The sequence below is a fragment of the Bison bison genome, unplaced genomic scaffold (assembly GCF_000754665.1).
Source record: "Bison bison bison isolate TAMUID 2011002044 unplaced genomic scaffold, Bison_UMD1.0 scf7180017864032, whole genome shotgun sequence".
Lineage (NCBI taxonomy): Eukaryota > Metazoa > Chordata > Mammalia > Artiodactyla > Bovidae > Bison > Bison bison.
In genome coordinates this window covers 3,154,728-3,168,838 of record NW_011494604.1, presented here as the reverse complement: position 1 = coordinate 3,168,838, position 14,111 = coordinate 3,154,728, and the positions used below count along the sequence as shown (strand labels likewise).

Genomic DNA, 14,111 nt, shown 5'->3' with positions numbered 1-14,111 from the left:
CATCCCTTTGCCGGATAGAGTTTGCCCTAGGCCTGTCTGAATTCACAGTTTTCTTTTCCCTGCAGCCTCTTTGGGTGTCCTGACCATGACATTTCTGCAGAACTCTGATGTGAGCCAAAGGCAGTGGTGGGGTGGAGATGGAATCCAGGCTTGAGAGGGCGCGGGGAGCTGGGTAGGATGACTCTCCAGTTGGCTGAAGGGTGAAGTGTTAAGGCTTGGCCACCGCCAACTCAGTCCCAGCCCTGGGGGCCTGGAGGAGAAGTGGTGGTGGGTGGTGGGGACACTTCAAATTAATAAGGCTGGGAACAGGGCCACAGGTTCCACTGCTTTGCATATCAAAGCACTTTGTAGAATCTAGTTAGTGCTAATCACATTACCCAGTACCTGCTTCTCACCGATCGATTGTGCATTTAAGGAGTTGGGAAATTCTGGTTCCGGATTTGGAAGACTCGGGTTTTCTAAATTTTCTGCACATGGCAAGGCAATTCTAATTGGGGAAGGGAGGGCGTGTGTGCATGTGTGTGTCTGTGTGTGCATGTCCGTGTCCGTGTGTGTGCGCGCGCCCAAGGTTGCCCTCTCCGAGGACCTCCCCCCGCGGTCCCAGGCCGGCGCTCGCGGCCCGGCCCCCGCCCCCTTCCTGCCCTCTCCCCGCCCCGGCCGGCCCGGCCGCGCTCGGTCGGTGATGTCAACCCGAGGAGGAGCCGCCCGCCCCGCGACCCGCCCGGGCTAATCAGCATGGAGCGGCGCCGAGGCCGCCTCCGCCGCGCCCGCCCGGCCCCCGGCCTCCCTCCCCCGGCTCCCCACAACTTTTGAGGCGGGGACTGCGCTCGCAGCCTCACTTCGCTCACTTCCCCGGCCCCGCGCGGCACCCGCCGCCCGCGTCCCTCGCACCCGCGGCCGCCCCGCGCCCGCCCCGCGCGCCGGGCATGTGAGCGCGGGCGGGCGCCGCCACCATGGCCTCGCCGCCGCTCCTGCTGCTGCTGCTGCCGCTGCTGCTGCTGCCGCCGCCGGCCGCCCCCGGGACACGGGGCCAGCCCTTCTCCCCGGCAGGCGCGGGGCCGGCGTGGCCGACCGAGTCCAGCCCGGGTCGCAAGCTGCCGCCGTCGCCCACGTCGCCCCCGGAGCGCCGCGGGCCCGCATCCCCCGGCCACCGCCAGACCGCCCCTGCGCCGGGCGCCGCGAAGCGACCGGGACCCTCGAGCCGGGCCCCGCGAAGCGGGAGCGCGGGTGAGTGAGAGCAGGGGACGGGCGCCGAGCGAGCCTCGGGCTGGGAGCGTGGGCGCGCCCGGGGCCGCATCCCGCCGCCCTAGGCCCGGGCGACGCTCACCCCCGTGGGGGCTCGGCTTGGCCGGGCGCGCCGGGACTCTGCGGGTGGACCCGGAGGGAGGGCAGCGAGCCAGGAAGAGTGGTTTCCTAGACGCTTTCGCGGGAGGCTGGCCTGGGGGGTGTGGCCATCCTGTTGTCCCCCCACCCCCTTGGAGGAAAACTTATCTCCCATGGTGGACCCCGGATCCTGTATACACCCACCTTAAAAATAAAAGGAAAAACCCAAACCTCACAAAAAGCACTTCTCCCACTTCGGAGGTGATAACATCCGGCCAGCCCATTCCCCAATTCCATTTTTTTTCTATGGATGCAGAAATGGGCCTCTCTCGGTACAGAGCCTGACTTTCAAATTTAAATAACTAATTTTTTTTTTTAAGGGTTCTAGCCTTAAGGATATTTGTAAAAGACAAAGGGTGTAGTTGGAAACCAAACACTCCACTGGCTCTCTGTAAAGCAGAGAGATCCAGGGACTGTGTGGAGGTGGGGGGTTCCAGGGCGAAGCCCTGTACGGCAGACCCCAACACAGGACTGTCCCCCAGCCTTTCCTCCCTTTTGTTTTCCTGATGAGCTGCGGCTTCATAAACGGCCACCGCCGCCGGTCCACTCAGAGAGGGATCTGCCTGCTCACCTCCAGACCTTTGTATCCAGTTCCTTCTTTGGGTCTGGAAGAAATGCTAAGGACCAAGTGGAATTCCAATCATAATACCATTGTGACCCCGGGAATGTCACCTCTTTTGATCTCGGTCTCTCCATCTGTGAAATGAAAGTAATGACCCTCGCTCTTCCCAGCCTCCTGGTGATGATGGGACAAAATGAAAGTAAAAATAAGTGGAAAGTTCTTTGAACAAAGTCAGCAATGCGGTGGTGTTAAAGCACTGCCTTCCCATGAGTGACACAAGGTGTCTGTTCTCCTGGGTTACCCAGAGAAGCCAGGTCACTTGGAGCACTAGGTACTGTCTTAGAGTTTAGGTGAAGGCTGAAGACAGGCTTCAGCTTCCTAGTGGACACTTCATTTAAGTCTCTCATATCACACAGACTTCCTGGGATAGGACTTAGCTTACTTCATTGCACCTAGGGATGCTTCCTCTAATTAAATAAGCAAAAAGCTTAAAAAAAAAAATCAGATCCTCAAGTAAAAACTCAATTTCACATTCATTAGTACTCTCATCATTGCAAATGCCTTGCCCTTGTGAACTTCTCCATCACGGGCACAAGATTGGGAAACTGAGAATCTGTAAAGGGAAGAGAGAGGGGAAAGAAGCTTCCAGAGACCCAAGAGACACACTCACTGGGACCCCAACTCTAGGTAACTTACAGCGCACATTGTTTTAAGTTCCACGGAAAGGAATCAAGAACATAAAAGAGAACATTTCCTGCTTTTCTCACACAAGGAAAGTAACCAGGAATACTGTGCAGAAACATATCAGTCTTCTAAATGAAAGTGGAGTACAGGAACTGAAAGCAGCTTTCTATGGCTGGAAGTCAGGCTTTCTTAGCTGTAGGGTCCTGTCTTGTTCATGGATGGATGGGAGGGATGCTGACTTGCCAGGGACCTGAATGGGTGAGACTGGTATAGAAGTCTCCTTCCTTCTCTTGTGGCTGAGAATCCTCACATATCACATAGAGCTCAGTGTTACAGGAGAGGGACAGTGGAGGCAGCTGGCTTAGGGGACTCAGCAGGTGAGAGCTGGGGCTGATCTCCCTTGCTGGTCAGGGACCCCTAGCACCGTAGATGATCCACGCTTCCTCACAGGCGTGGCGGGTAACTCTGCTAGTCTTGACTTTGCAACCTTTCCAGTTGCAAAGATTACTTTGGGGAGGTGAGAGCAAAGGAGGTTTCAGATGCGTGGTGGCTCTAGAGGCACGCACATGAGAGCCACAGAGAGCAGCTAGGCAGGAGCTGGGGGCATCCCAAACTTCTCTGACCTGAGAGGATCTCCCCTGTTCCTCCTACCCCTCCACAGAGACCAGCCGAGGAGTGTCTGTGCTTCAGTTGAGCTCAGGCTGGCTCTCAGGTGGAATGTAAGGAAGGTGAGAGTAGAAGAGAGGAAATTGATTACCTATTGAAAACTAATAGAAGCTACTGATACAGCTGAGGATTCAGGCGGGACTTGTACTTCTTTTCTGGTGGTGGCTCAGACAATGTCACTTAAAGGGAAAAAAGAAACAATGAACAAGAAACTTGCATCAAGTGATTTTCAGTGAGTTTGAGTTACCTAGTAACCTCTGAGATATTCTTTGGACCTTTTTTGATCGGCCACTGTGTATCACAAGGTACAATCAGTTATTTCCAAAGCAGGCAAGTCTCAACACTGGAAGGGCCTCTGGAGGCCCTGTGGTCCACACACTATCCCATTTGGATGTCTGCCCTCTCTGCACCCCTGACAGATGGACAGCCAGTATCTGCACCAGTGCTCTTGTGTTTGGGGAGATGCTTGCTGCTGCTGGTTATGAGCCCTGAGTCTTACAAATAAGGTGCTTCAGTGGATTGTTGGGGAAACTGCCTGCAGCCCCTTGTGTTGTGGGGATGTTGGTGGTCAGTGCCTGGTCCTCGTGGCCTGGGCTTCCAAATACGGTGTCAACAGAGGGACCAGAGATGTCCTTTTCTTCCCTGGGGCCATTTCTAGCCCCTTTCCTCTTGGCAGAGTTCAAGGTTCTCACTGTTGAGTGATTGGGCTTGCATTCTGTGGGTTGTTAGCCTGCTTAGACCACAAGTCCCTGGCCGGCAGCTCTGCCCTGCTTCCCGTTTGTGTGGCCTTTGTTAAACTTTTGCGCCCACCTGTCACCCGCAGGCTGTTCAGCTCAACTTGTTGCTGGTGTTTCAGCCCGCGGAGATAGGATGCCAAGTCCTCGAGGTTTCCTTTCTCTTGCTTTTCTTTTTTTTTTTTTTTTTAACAACTTGGGGTTTCCAAGCCACAGTTTTAAGCGGAGTGCTTAAGTTTATACACTGACTTTTGCAGTCGGTATGCCAGGCTTTAATTGTGAGATCCGCAAATGAGAGTGGGGGTTGGGAGAGGAGGCTTAAGTCATAATGAAAATCAATGCAGAAGGAAAGAACTTTCCCACCCAAAGGGGAAATGACGCTGAGGAGCTGAGCAGCCAACCCAAGGAATAATAATCGTAGAAAAATGCAGTTCCCTAGAGTAAAGGAAGCACAGTGAGCCCAGCCCCTTCTGGGTTGTTAACATAGCTGTCCCCTGAGTAGCTGTAACTTTGCGGGCCAGCTGGTCATTCAGCTTTAGCTGGGGGGAACTCTTACACAGTGCAGTGAAGACCCAAGCTGGGCAGGAGGCAGCCCCCAGGGAAGAGAGAGGGGCTTCCCTTCAGAACCGTCCTGGCTGGGACGGGTGGTGGTGGTGGTGGGGATTCCTGAGCAGCCCTGTTGCTTTGATGGGGGGTACCTCAAATAGAAGGAGAGGTGTGGGGAAAGGGACTCACCCTGGCCCGCGTGTGTTTAAAAGCCACATCCTTTTAACCTCATGCGTGCAAACACTAAACTGCTGTTTCCTGCCCCAGTGGTGTGGGCAGGGTGAGAATGAAAGGTGTTTGCTGCCCAGCTGGGCAGTTACTGCACCCCTGGTCCTGGAGCGGGGGCGGGGAGGAGCCTGTGCCCTCCCAGTGATTCCCCTCTGCCTACCAGCAGCCCTGCCCAGCTGGCTGAAAACGGCCTTCTCGGAACTGGCGTGTTGTCTCAGCCACTCAGAAGGAAAGCAAAGCCCCTATGGCAGTTGCAGTTTCTGAGTCCTTGGTGTCTCCTTCAGTGGCTGCCCTCTGCCCCACCTGCTTTTGTGTGAACGGAGGTTTCAGCTGCAGTAAATGTCCCTCCTTTCAAGAATCCTGGGGAAGGAAGCAACAGGAAAGACAGTTTCACTCCCTCTTTGACTTCTAGTCTTTGAGCAGCTGTGTGGTGGGAACTTTCGCATTCATCATCCCATTTAATTCTCAAAATAACCCCCACGAGGGATATTATTGCCCTTTTATAGTTGTGGAAGCTGAAGCCTGGTGATGTTAGATAACACATGTAAAGGGAGGAGGAAGAATTGAAATCGATTTGACCAGATCCATTTGCTCTTTCCACAATTATCATGTAGCCTGAGTTTTCTCATCAGTAAAATGGGGTGAGAGTTGTCTCGATCACTAAGATCCTCTTCAGCGTATCATCCTTCTTCCTTGGTCCCTTGCTCTCACCCTTTTTTAGAGAATAGGGAGTAGGATTGGGATGAGGAGGTGGCAGGGGTAATGGGGACAACCTGCAGAGTAGAGATTCTAATGAAAGAAGGTGGGATCATGAGCCTTTCTACACATATAAAATGGTATTTTATATATAGATTGTGAGTTACACCCTGCTTATATGCCAGTCCATAGGTTATTGGTGCTAGAGGTAGCTACATTCAATAGCAACCAAACTGAAATGAATTGGTGATGTTCTTAACGGGCTCTCCAGGAACAAGGCTGATACTCTGAGGCCGTGTTATGAATACCCATTCAGTAGGAGGAGACATCAAATGGTACCTCATTCAGAGGCTGTAGAATTGTTTCTTTTTTCACATCTATGCCCTCTTCTACCCACTTACCATACATCTTGCTTAGACCAAAACAAAGATGTTTCTGTCCTATCTTCTCCCTCTTCTTTTGTCGGAGTGTGGTATGTGACTGTGTGCGTCACATTTGATTGATCTGTAGATCAGAAAATATGTACAGAGCCCTTTCTCTGTGTGAGGAGCTGCGGCAGGTCATAGGGAGGGTGTGTGCACCTGGGGTACATGCAGTCTTGTTGGAGTGCAAATACCAATGTCTAAAAAGCGAAATGATGGTGCAAGAGTGCTTCATTGCTGACGCAGTGTCACGGGACAATCATACTGACCCTTAGGTATGCTGTGGATGGAGACAGCCTACAACGTGCAGAAGTGGAGAGACAGCTGATGCGGGCAGTCCAGGGGGACACGATAGAGAGAAGGAAGGAGTTGCCTGAATATGGATAGACAGACGGGGAGGCTACTGACATCAGCAAAATCCTAAACACTGAAACACTGAAGATTTTTTTTTTTTTTTAATGCAGCTTCTTAACAGCCAAGAAGATGGGAGAGAGGACCTGGGGAGACTAGTTAGACTCTAGTATAACTGGAGTCATTGAAGACAGGACTGGAAAGGAGGACCGGGTCATGTTGGGAAGGCTTTCGAGGCCTCCTGAAGGCATCTGTGTTTGTCTCATCCACAGTGAGGAGCCCCCTGAGGGCTTGCGAGGAAGGAGCAGTATTGTTTTCTTGTTGCGTGTTCACACATGCTTGGTGCTGGGGCCCATGAGTGAATCACATACACATCTGCCCATACTACCGCCCAGCAGTCATGTCAGAGATACTGGAATGTTGATGGGCAGTATATCCCAGATGCTGGGAGGAAAAGGCTGAGCAGGGCTAGAATGGAGTGAGCGGAAATTGAAAGGGAGCGATGCAAGAACCCATGCAGGAGAAGGTGGTGACCACCTGGCTGCGGGGCTGATGGGCGCACAGTGGACAGAGGAGCTGGTTTCCATCAGCTGAAGTGCCTTTGCTGTAAAGACTGTAGCCTGCCCCAGTGGGTGTCTTTCGCGGACAGCTGAGGATGCAGACCTGAGCTCAGATGAGTTCAGGGCTGATTCAGCCTGGCGGGTGAGCCTGAGCAGCAGTGAACACCCCAGAAGAGAAAGCCAGCTCTGACCTGATGGAGAAAGTCCAGCGTAGATGGTGAGAAAGCAGCAGCGCCTGGCAAGGGACCAGGCAGGCCTGAGGGCAGCATGAGAGCTGGGCAGCTTGGGGCTGGCTGTGGAAGGGCAGGTGATTTGAGTCAGTGCCCACTGTGGGCATACAAAGCTGTGAAGGAACACGTAAGCTAACATTAGTTGCTGAGTCTTGTCTCATCTGTACACTGTCTCAGTTGGAAGGAAAGGGGGGATGGGGAGAATGAGGCCTGAGGGAAGAAGGCAGATGTTGGCCTCCCTGGGCAAAGTTCAACAGTGACGTCAAAGAGGAAGGTCAGAGACCTGGGGCCCTTGATTCCCACCCCAAATCATCGTTGACCGCCCCATCCTCCCGAGACAGGAGTTGGCGATACCATCCACCTAGTTACTTAAAGGAGAAGCTGAGAAGCTACCCTCCATCCTCTTTGTCCCGACCCTCTACATTTTGGTGTGCGTGTGCAGTGGTGGGGGGCAACTCCAGTTGCTTTTGTTTCAGAACTATATCCCCAAACCGCCTTCTTCATCTCTGCTGTTCTTTTGTCCTCCCTGTGTCTACTCAGGCTCTCCCTCTACTCTGCTCCCAGGAGCCAGTGATTTTCTTAAATGTACTTCCGGTAACCTCGCTCTTGGGCTGAACCCCTCACTCTCAACCCTCCATGGGCTTTCTGTTGTGCTGAGAATAAATCTACACCCCCTGGTAGAACCCAAGTTCCGCGGGTCTGACCCCACCAGCTCTCCAGCTTCTCACACCACTCCCCATCCTAACCCCCAGATCACTGTTTGTACACACCCAGCCCCTTCCTGTCCTGGAGATGAGGCGCAGGTGTCTCCAGCTGTAATGGCGCCTGCCTTGCAGGCAGAGGGAGCAGCCTGTGCGAAGGCCCCAAGGCCAGAAGCAGCTTGCTGCCTGTTTTGGGATGGAGAGACGGGAGGCCACAGTGGCCCGGGTCATGTGGGGCCATGGGAGGGCAGTGAGGAGGGCAGACTGTCTTCTAGGCGCCAGGAGGGGTGTTAAGCCGGGGAGTGATGTGGAGAATACGCTGCGGGGAGCCAGTGGCTCTGAATGCGTACTTGTGAGCCCACGTGAGCTACTGCTCTGTGGGAGGAAGTGCAGATTTTACTCATGTTTGTTCCCTAGTGCCCAGCGTGGCCCTGGCATAGGGAGCATCTGCCTGGCCTCAGGCCACCCTCTGCCCCAGTGCCACCGCGGCAGCACCCACACACCGCATGCTCTAGGGCTCCTCTTGTAAGATCTCTTCAGGAGCCGGCAGGTCCCCAGGGGCTGCTCAAGAGGGACATGCGCCTTTGAGCTGTATTTTGGTTTGGGGTACTTGAATGTCATGTTGTTATTCTGTCACATAAGTGTGTCTGAGGAAAGCTTAAGGTCAGATGGTATAGGCAGCAGGTAAGGCTCTGTGTTCTTAGTTCCTGGGGTTGTTGGGGGTGGGGGCTGGAGAGGAGGCTCTGAATTCATTGGAGACCCTGAATAAGAGCCACCCCCAATCTCTGGGCAGGGAAGGAGCTGGGTTGCTGGAGGCAAGGACATGGATTTGTTAAGTTTGACAAGTTTCTGCTTAATGTCTTTGATAAGTTGGGAGATGAAGACCAGGGAGGAAGATGGGTGATGAGAGGAGGGCAGAGGCCGAGGTCAAGCTCTCCAGCTGGCCCTGCGCCATCCTGGGCGTCTGAACAGAGGCTCACACAGGAGGAAGGAGCAGCAAGAATCTGGAGGAGAGACACCCAGTTGTAATCTGGTGGGATGTTGTTCTTTGGGTGAGGTCCTGACTCGTGATTACCGAGTGTCAGGCCAGTATTGACAACCACTGTTTCCCATCCCCAGCTTCAACGTGGGAATGAGTTTTACTTCTGACCTCTGGGGCTACCGCTCCCTCTGGGTGAGACTTTTTCTGGGATCATCTTTTGCCAGGGTGTGGATGAGAGCCTTGCGGGCTTTGCAGTCATGGACCTGGGGAGGTCCCGGCTTGGAGGTCAGACAGACTCAGTCCCAACCCTAACAGTGCCTCTGGCCAGCTGTGGGGCCTTGCTGTGGTATTCAGCCTCTGTGTGCCTTCAGTTTCTCATCTGTCAAATGGGCTATTAATAGGCCCCTGCTCAGGGAATAGAGTGTCATGATCCCCTAGAGAGCAGATGCGAGTGCCTGGGCAGGAGAGCTCTATAAATATCGGCCATGATGACACTCCCTAACCTAGGCCTGTTCACACTGACCGTTGTACTGGTGGCAAGGCCACCTTCACCTCCAGGTTCAAGGTGCCTTCCAAGGACCTCTGTTACCTGATTCTCTCTCACCCTAGACCCCTGCCACTCTCACCTGGGGTCTTCTAGAACTCTCTCTCTCCATCCTTAGCTTCAGATGCAGAGAGGAAAGAGCAAGATTTGAAGTTGGAAAAACTCAGTGCGACAGTCCTTGCTTACAGTCATCTGAGGAGACCAGGTTAACACACATGAAGCGATTAGGATTCAACAAAAACAGCATGTAAGGTGTGCCTGACTCCAAAACATTAGGCCTTTGAAAGTAGTCGTAGTTGGGCCTCTGTGGCCAGTGAGCGTTCTTCTTCAGGTCAGAACCTTTGGACGTTACTGACACACACCTCCAAAGTGTTTGAAGGAGTTGGGAGCCACTTCAGAGCTGGTTTGTGGGGCGCAAGCAACTGGCTGCAGTTATACCTTCTCCCAGATCCAAAATGGGTTCAACTTATCTCCATCTCTTAGAATGGGCCTTGAATTTGTGTCTGTTTCCAAAATAATCTAACCCCTTTATCAAGGGATGAAAAATTGCTGTTATCTAGGAAACTCCAGAGAATATTCTGCAGGCTCTGTTGAAAATTAGGGAATTTTTAGAAAAGAGCTCTAGCCATGACAGCACTGTTGAAATAAGTGTGGTCTCAATGGGACCTCCTTGAAGGGGATCCGCCTCTGGGGAGGTGAATTCTTGTGGTTTGCTAGGAATTATTTATAGTATCGTCACGCCTTGCGGTGATAGAGTGCCGCTGTCTCTAGCCGCTTGGAGGGCTGGAAAGACAGATACCAGGGGTCGCTCAAGTGCTCTGACGGGATCAGAGAACTTCTGCTCTTAACCCCTTCACTTTCTAGGTCTTTCTAGGTATGGGGCACTGGGCAGACACCTAATGTCTCTGGGTCTTACTGTCCTTAGGTTAAAAATGAAGATAATAATGTCTATTAATGCTTCCCTAACAAGGCTTTTGAGGAGAAGCAAATATAATTATGACTGTGAAAGCATGTTTAAATGTAGACATATCAAGTAATGAGTCATAATAAAATGAACTTACGGGGACCTTGGGTAAGGCTTTTTGTCTCTGAGCCGTTGTCCGTATCTATAAAACGGAGGTGATAACACCAGTTGTGTCTGCCGCACAGTGTGGTTGTAGGGGGTGAAGTGGATCCATGCACATGGATGAGCTTTGTAAATGTGTGTGCTGCGTGTGAGTTAGTCATTGATGCTTCAGGGGGACACATCGGACATTGTTACTACTCTTAAGTGAGGTAGGGCTCCATGGAGAAGGTAGATGTGGGAGGATAAGGGAAAGGTGGAGAGGAGGTAGAGGAAGGAAGAACATTCTAGAAAACCTCGGTGGCCTTTTTCAAGCCTCTGTCTATCCTCTAAGCTAGCACTGGCTGAATAGCTTCTCCCCGTCTCTGCCTCTCCCACCAAATGGGATATCCCTCACAGCCCTGCTCTCAGCCTTTTCCCTCCAACTCAGTGCAGTAACGTTTATCGGGCATCTCCTGTGAGCCACAGTCTCTCACAGTGGACACAGACATGGGATCATGTAAGTTACAATTGTATAAAAGAGTGAAACAGTAGTGTTGAGGGAGAGAGTTGTCTCTGGGAAGGTTGTCTCTGGGAAGGCTTCCTGGAGGTAGCAGTCTCTGGGCTGGGCATGAGAAATGAGTCAGATTTTGCCAGAAAGCCAAGGGCAAGAGAGCGGGGTATTCTAGGTAGGAGGATGGCAGGAAGGAAGGCTTGGAGAGGAGACAGCAGGGCTTCACCTGTTTTCACTGAGGGGGTGGTTCCCATACAACCTGTCTTCTCTGTAGAAACCCAGTTCCATGCCTTCAGCCAGCAGTCAGACATTCACACATTCATACACATTTATCCTGCTTCACTTCCAACACCTCAGATAGCAGTCATAAATGCATACAGGTCACCCTTTCACTCCCCTGGACCTGGCCTCCCCTCGCCTGATAATGGTCCTGTTAATCTCTCCAATGCACGTTGAAAACCCCCGTCATCTTTGTTTCGCTGCCTTTTCTCACTCACGGGTAATCATTGTGGACTCTTCCCTCCCTTCTTTCCTCCCATCCTCCTTCCTCCCTTCCTTCCTTCCTCCTCCTGAATCCCATCACTTGTTAATCAGGTGGAATTAAGTTCACATAACTCCATTCTGATGGTGGGCGACCTGAGCTGTCGTGGTGTGTCATCCCACTTGGGCAGTGAAGCTGCAGTGTGGAGCCCGGGTCCCTTGGAGGGCGTCCTAGAAGCCGGAGGTCTGCCTCAGCCCTTTCCCGCTTTCCCATTCATAGGTGTCTTTGTTTCGCTTCTTCCTTTTCTAACCTTCATTCTTTATTTCCATCGTTTTGATCAGTCTTTCTTTGGAGTTGGACAGACCTGGGTTGATGTCCAGGGCTTCTACTTGCCATGTAACCTTGGCCAGTTTACTTATCTCATTGCACCTCAGTGTCTTTATCAGAAAACAGGGATATTAACGGTGCCTACCTCCCAGGGCTGCCAAGAGGATTAACTGGGACGGTCCCTGTGAAGTGCTGGCACGTGCCTGCTGGAAGCCAGCGCTCCCCTCATCTGGGCTGCTGTAATAATAACCAATAATTACCCTACTCCGGTGGACTTCTTTAAAAAAAATTCTCCCTAGCTTTATCTCTCCCTCCCTCTGTAAATTTCTCCCCTTTGTCTTATTTCTCTTTTCGGCCCCATTCCTTTCTTCTCCCTCTATTTTTCTTTGTTCTTCACTGGCTATGGCAGGTGATTTTTCAAGTGTTGCTTATATTTGAACCGAGTGTCAGGTTTCTCAATCTTAATTTTAAAAGGCTGCTAGTAAACTTTTAATTCATCTCCCAAAATAGATTTCCCTTTGCCCCTGCGGGCTCCCAGTGGGCCCACGCCGAGCCCCCCACCCTGGTCCCATGAGAGGCAGTGACCGCGGCGACCACCTCTTCTCTTCTTCAGTCCAGGCCTCAACGTGGGTCTGATGTGTACATTTTCTAACCTGTAAACTTTCCGGACAAATGATGCTTCTCTGGTTTCCTCTGAGGCCTGACCACCTCTCTCAGGCCGGTGGAGTAACGGGACTGCAGACTGTGTAAAGGCACCGGCGTCTGGTTCAGTCCGCCCGCCGCCCCGGTAGCGCCCAGGCTTCCTGCCCCCTCCCCATGCCTCTCCCCCTTCCTCCTCGGAACCAGGATGTTTTCCTTGCCTCTTTATTGTTTCGCTAACCTGGCAGGCCTCCTTTGGTGGAGCTCTGCCACCAGGCTTCCTCTCTGGGTGTGAGCGAATGTCAGAGTGAACACGCGGGAGGCAAGGAGGCCGGCTCCCCACCCCGAACCTTCACCTCCAGGCGCCGCTTGCTTCTGCCTCTTTCTCAAAACGGCATCTTTGCTAAGGAGCCTCCGTTTCAGCTCCTCTGTGCATGTTTATTTTTCAGAGGGTGAAGCGGGACAAAGAACACCAAGGCACAAGGTATACAGGCTCCCTGCAGAAAGCCTTTTGTTTACTTATGTAATCAATGGGAATCTTCTGACCTTTGTCCTTCTAAAGGTCTTGTTCCCCCCTTAAACCTATAGAATTATTTTTAAAGCAAGGAGCATGAGGTCACACCAAGGTCCTTCATCTTTCATTCCTGCCTGGATAGGGAGCCTCTTTCCTTAGCACCCCCAAGGCCACCTCAGGGGCGATTCCCTCTCTGGAAGCCTGATCCCAGTCCCGGGTGGGCTCCAGGTCAGGCGGACTCCCGGTCAGTCCCGCAGGCCTGCCTTTGTCCCCGGAGTACGGTCAGCTGGACAAAAGCCGACTCTTTCACTGGGAGGGGAGAATAATGTGCCTTGTAAAGTTCATGCTTCTCATGACAGGAGGCCTTTCCAGGGGAATCTTTTTAAAAAATCACATCATCGGATCTTGAGTCCAAACACTTCTCAGTGTGTATGGTTTTTCTTGGGGCTGCTCCTTTCAGGGTAAGAACAAGGAAGGAAACGAAACTCCCCGAGAGCCCTGGACAGTCCAGATTGAGAGCTGAGTCTTTTGTTCACACAAACTCATTTGGCTCCTAAACGTCCTCCACCCAGAATCATTACATCCGCAGCAGCATTTCAAAACACTGCCCAGAGTGGCCCAGCTGAGCAGGCGGCTGCCTTGCTGGTGAGATTGCAGCCACCCTCCCCCCACGCCCCCAAGGTTCCTGCCGGCTCCAGAGTATCCCGCCACTGGCCATCCGGCCTGAAATCCCCCTCATCTGGAGGATTCCTGGGGTGCAGGCATGAGGCCACCAGGGCCCTGCTGTGGAAGGCCTGGGATTGGAGGAGGGGGCAGCAGCTGGGGAGGGAGGGTGGGGTTCTGGCCTTAGCTCCGCACCTTCCAAACTCCCCCAGCACCTGCTCTGCCTCACTGGGCCACCATCTCAGCAGCATCAGAGGGATTTATTTCCATGGTTCAGCTTTCTTGAAGCTCCTTGACGCAAGATTCCAGTGTCTTGTGTGTGGTTGACGCTCAGTAAACATATGTATTTTTTTATTGTGAAAAAATATGTCATGTGACTTCCCAGTGGCTCAGTGGTAAAGAATCCACCTGCCAGTGCAGGAGACGCAGGAGACGTGGGTTCGATCCCTAGGCCGGGAAGATCCCCTGGAAGAAGAAATGGCTCCTCACTCCAGCATTCTTGCCTGGAGAATCCCATGGACAGAGGAGCCTGGTGGGCTACAGTCCATGGGGTTGCAGAGTCGGACACGACTGAGTGAGCATGCGCACCATATGTAGTATAAAATTTACCGTGTTAAGTGTACCATTCGTTGGCATTCATCA

The 14,111-nt window shown here is 52.6% G+C and overlaps 1 protein-coding gene across 1 annotated transcript in view; it reads left to right on the top strand.

The window, feature by feature from the left end:
• Positions 1 to 953: 953 nt before the first annotated feature.
• HEG1 (heart development protein with EGF-like domains 1) overlaps positions 954 to 14,111 on the top strand; it is an 83,916-nt gene continuing 70,758 nt past the window's right edge. The window contains exon 1 of the mRNA XM_010834412.1: positions 954 to 1,227. Within this exon, the coding sequence (XP_010832714.1) occupies positions 954 to 1,227 (274 nt within the window). The remainder of the gene's footprint in view (positions 1,228 to 14,111) is intronic.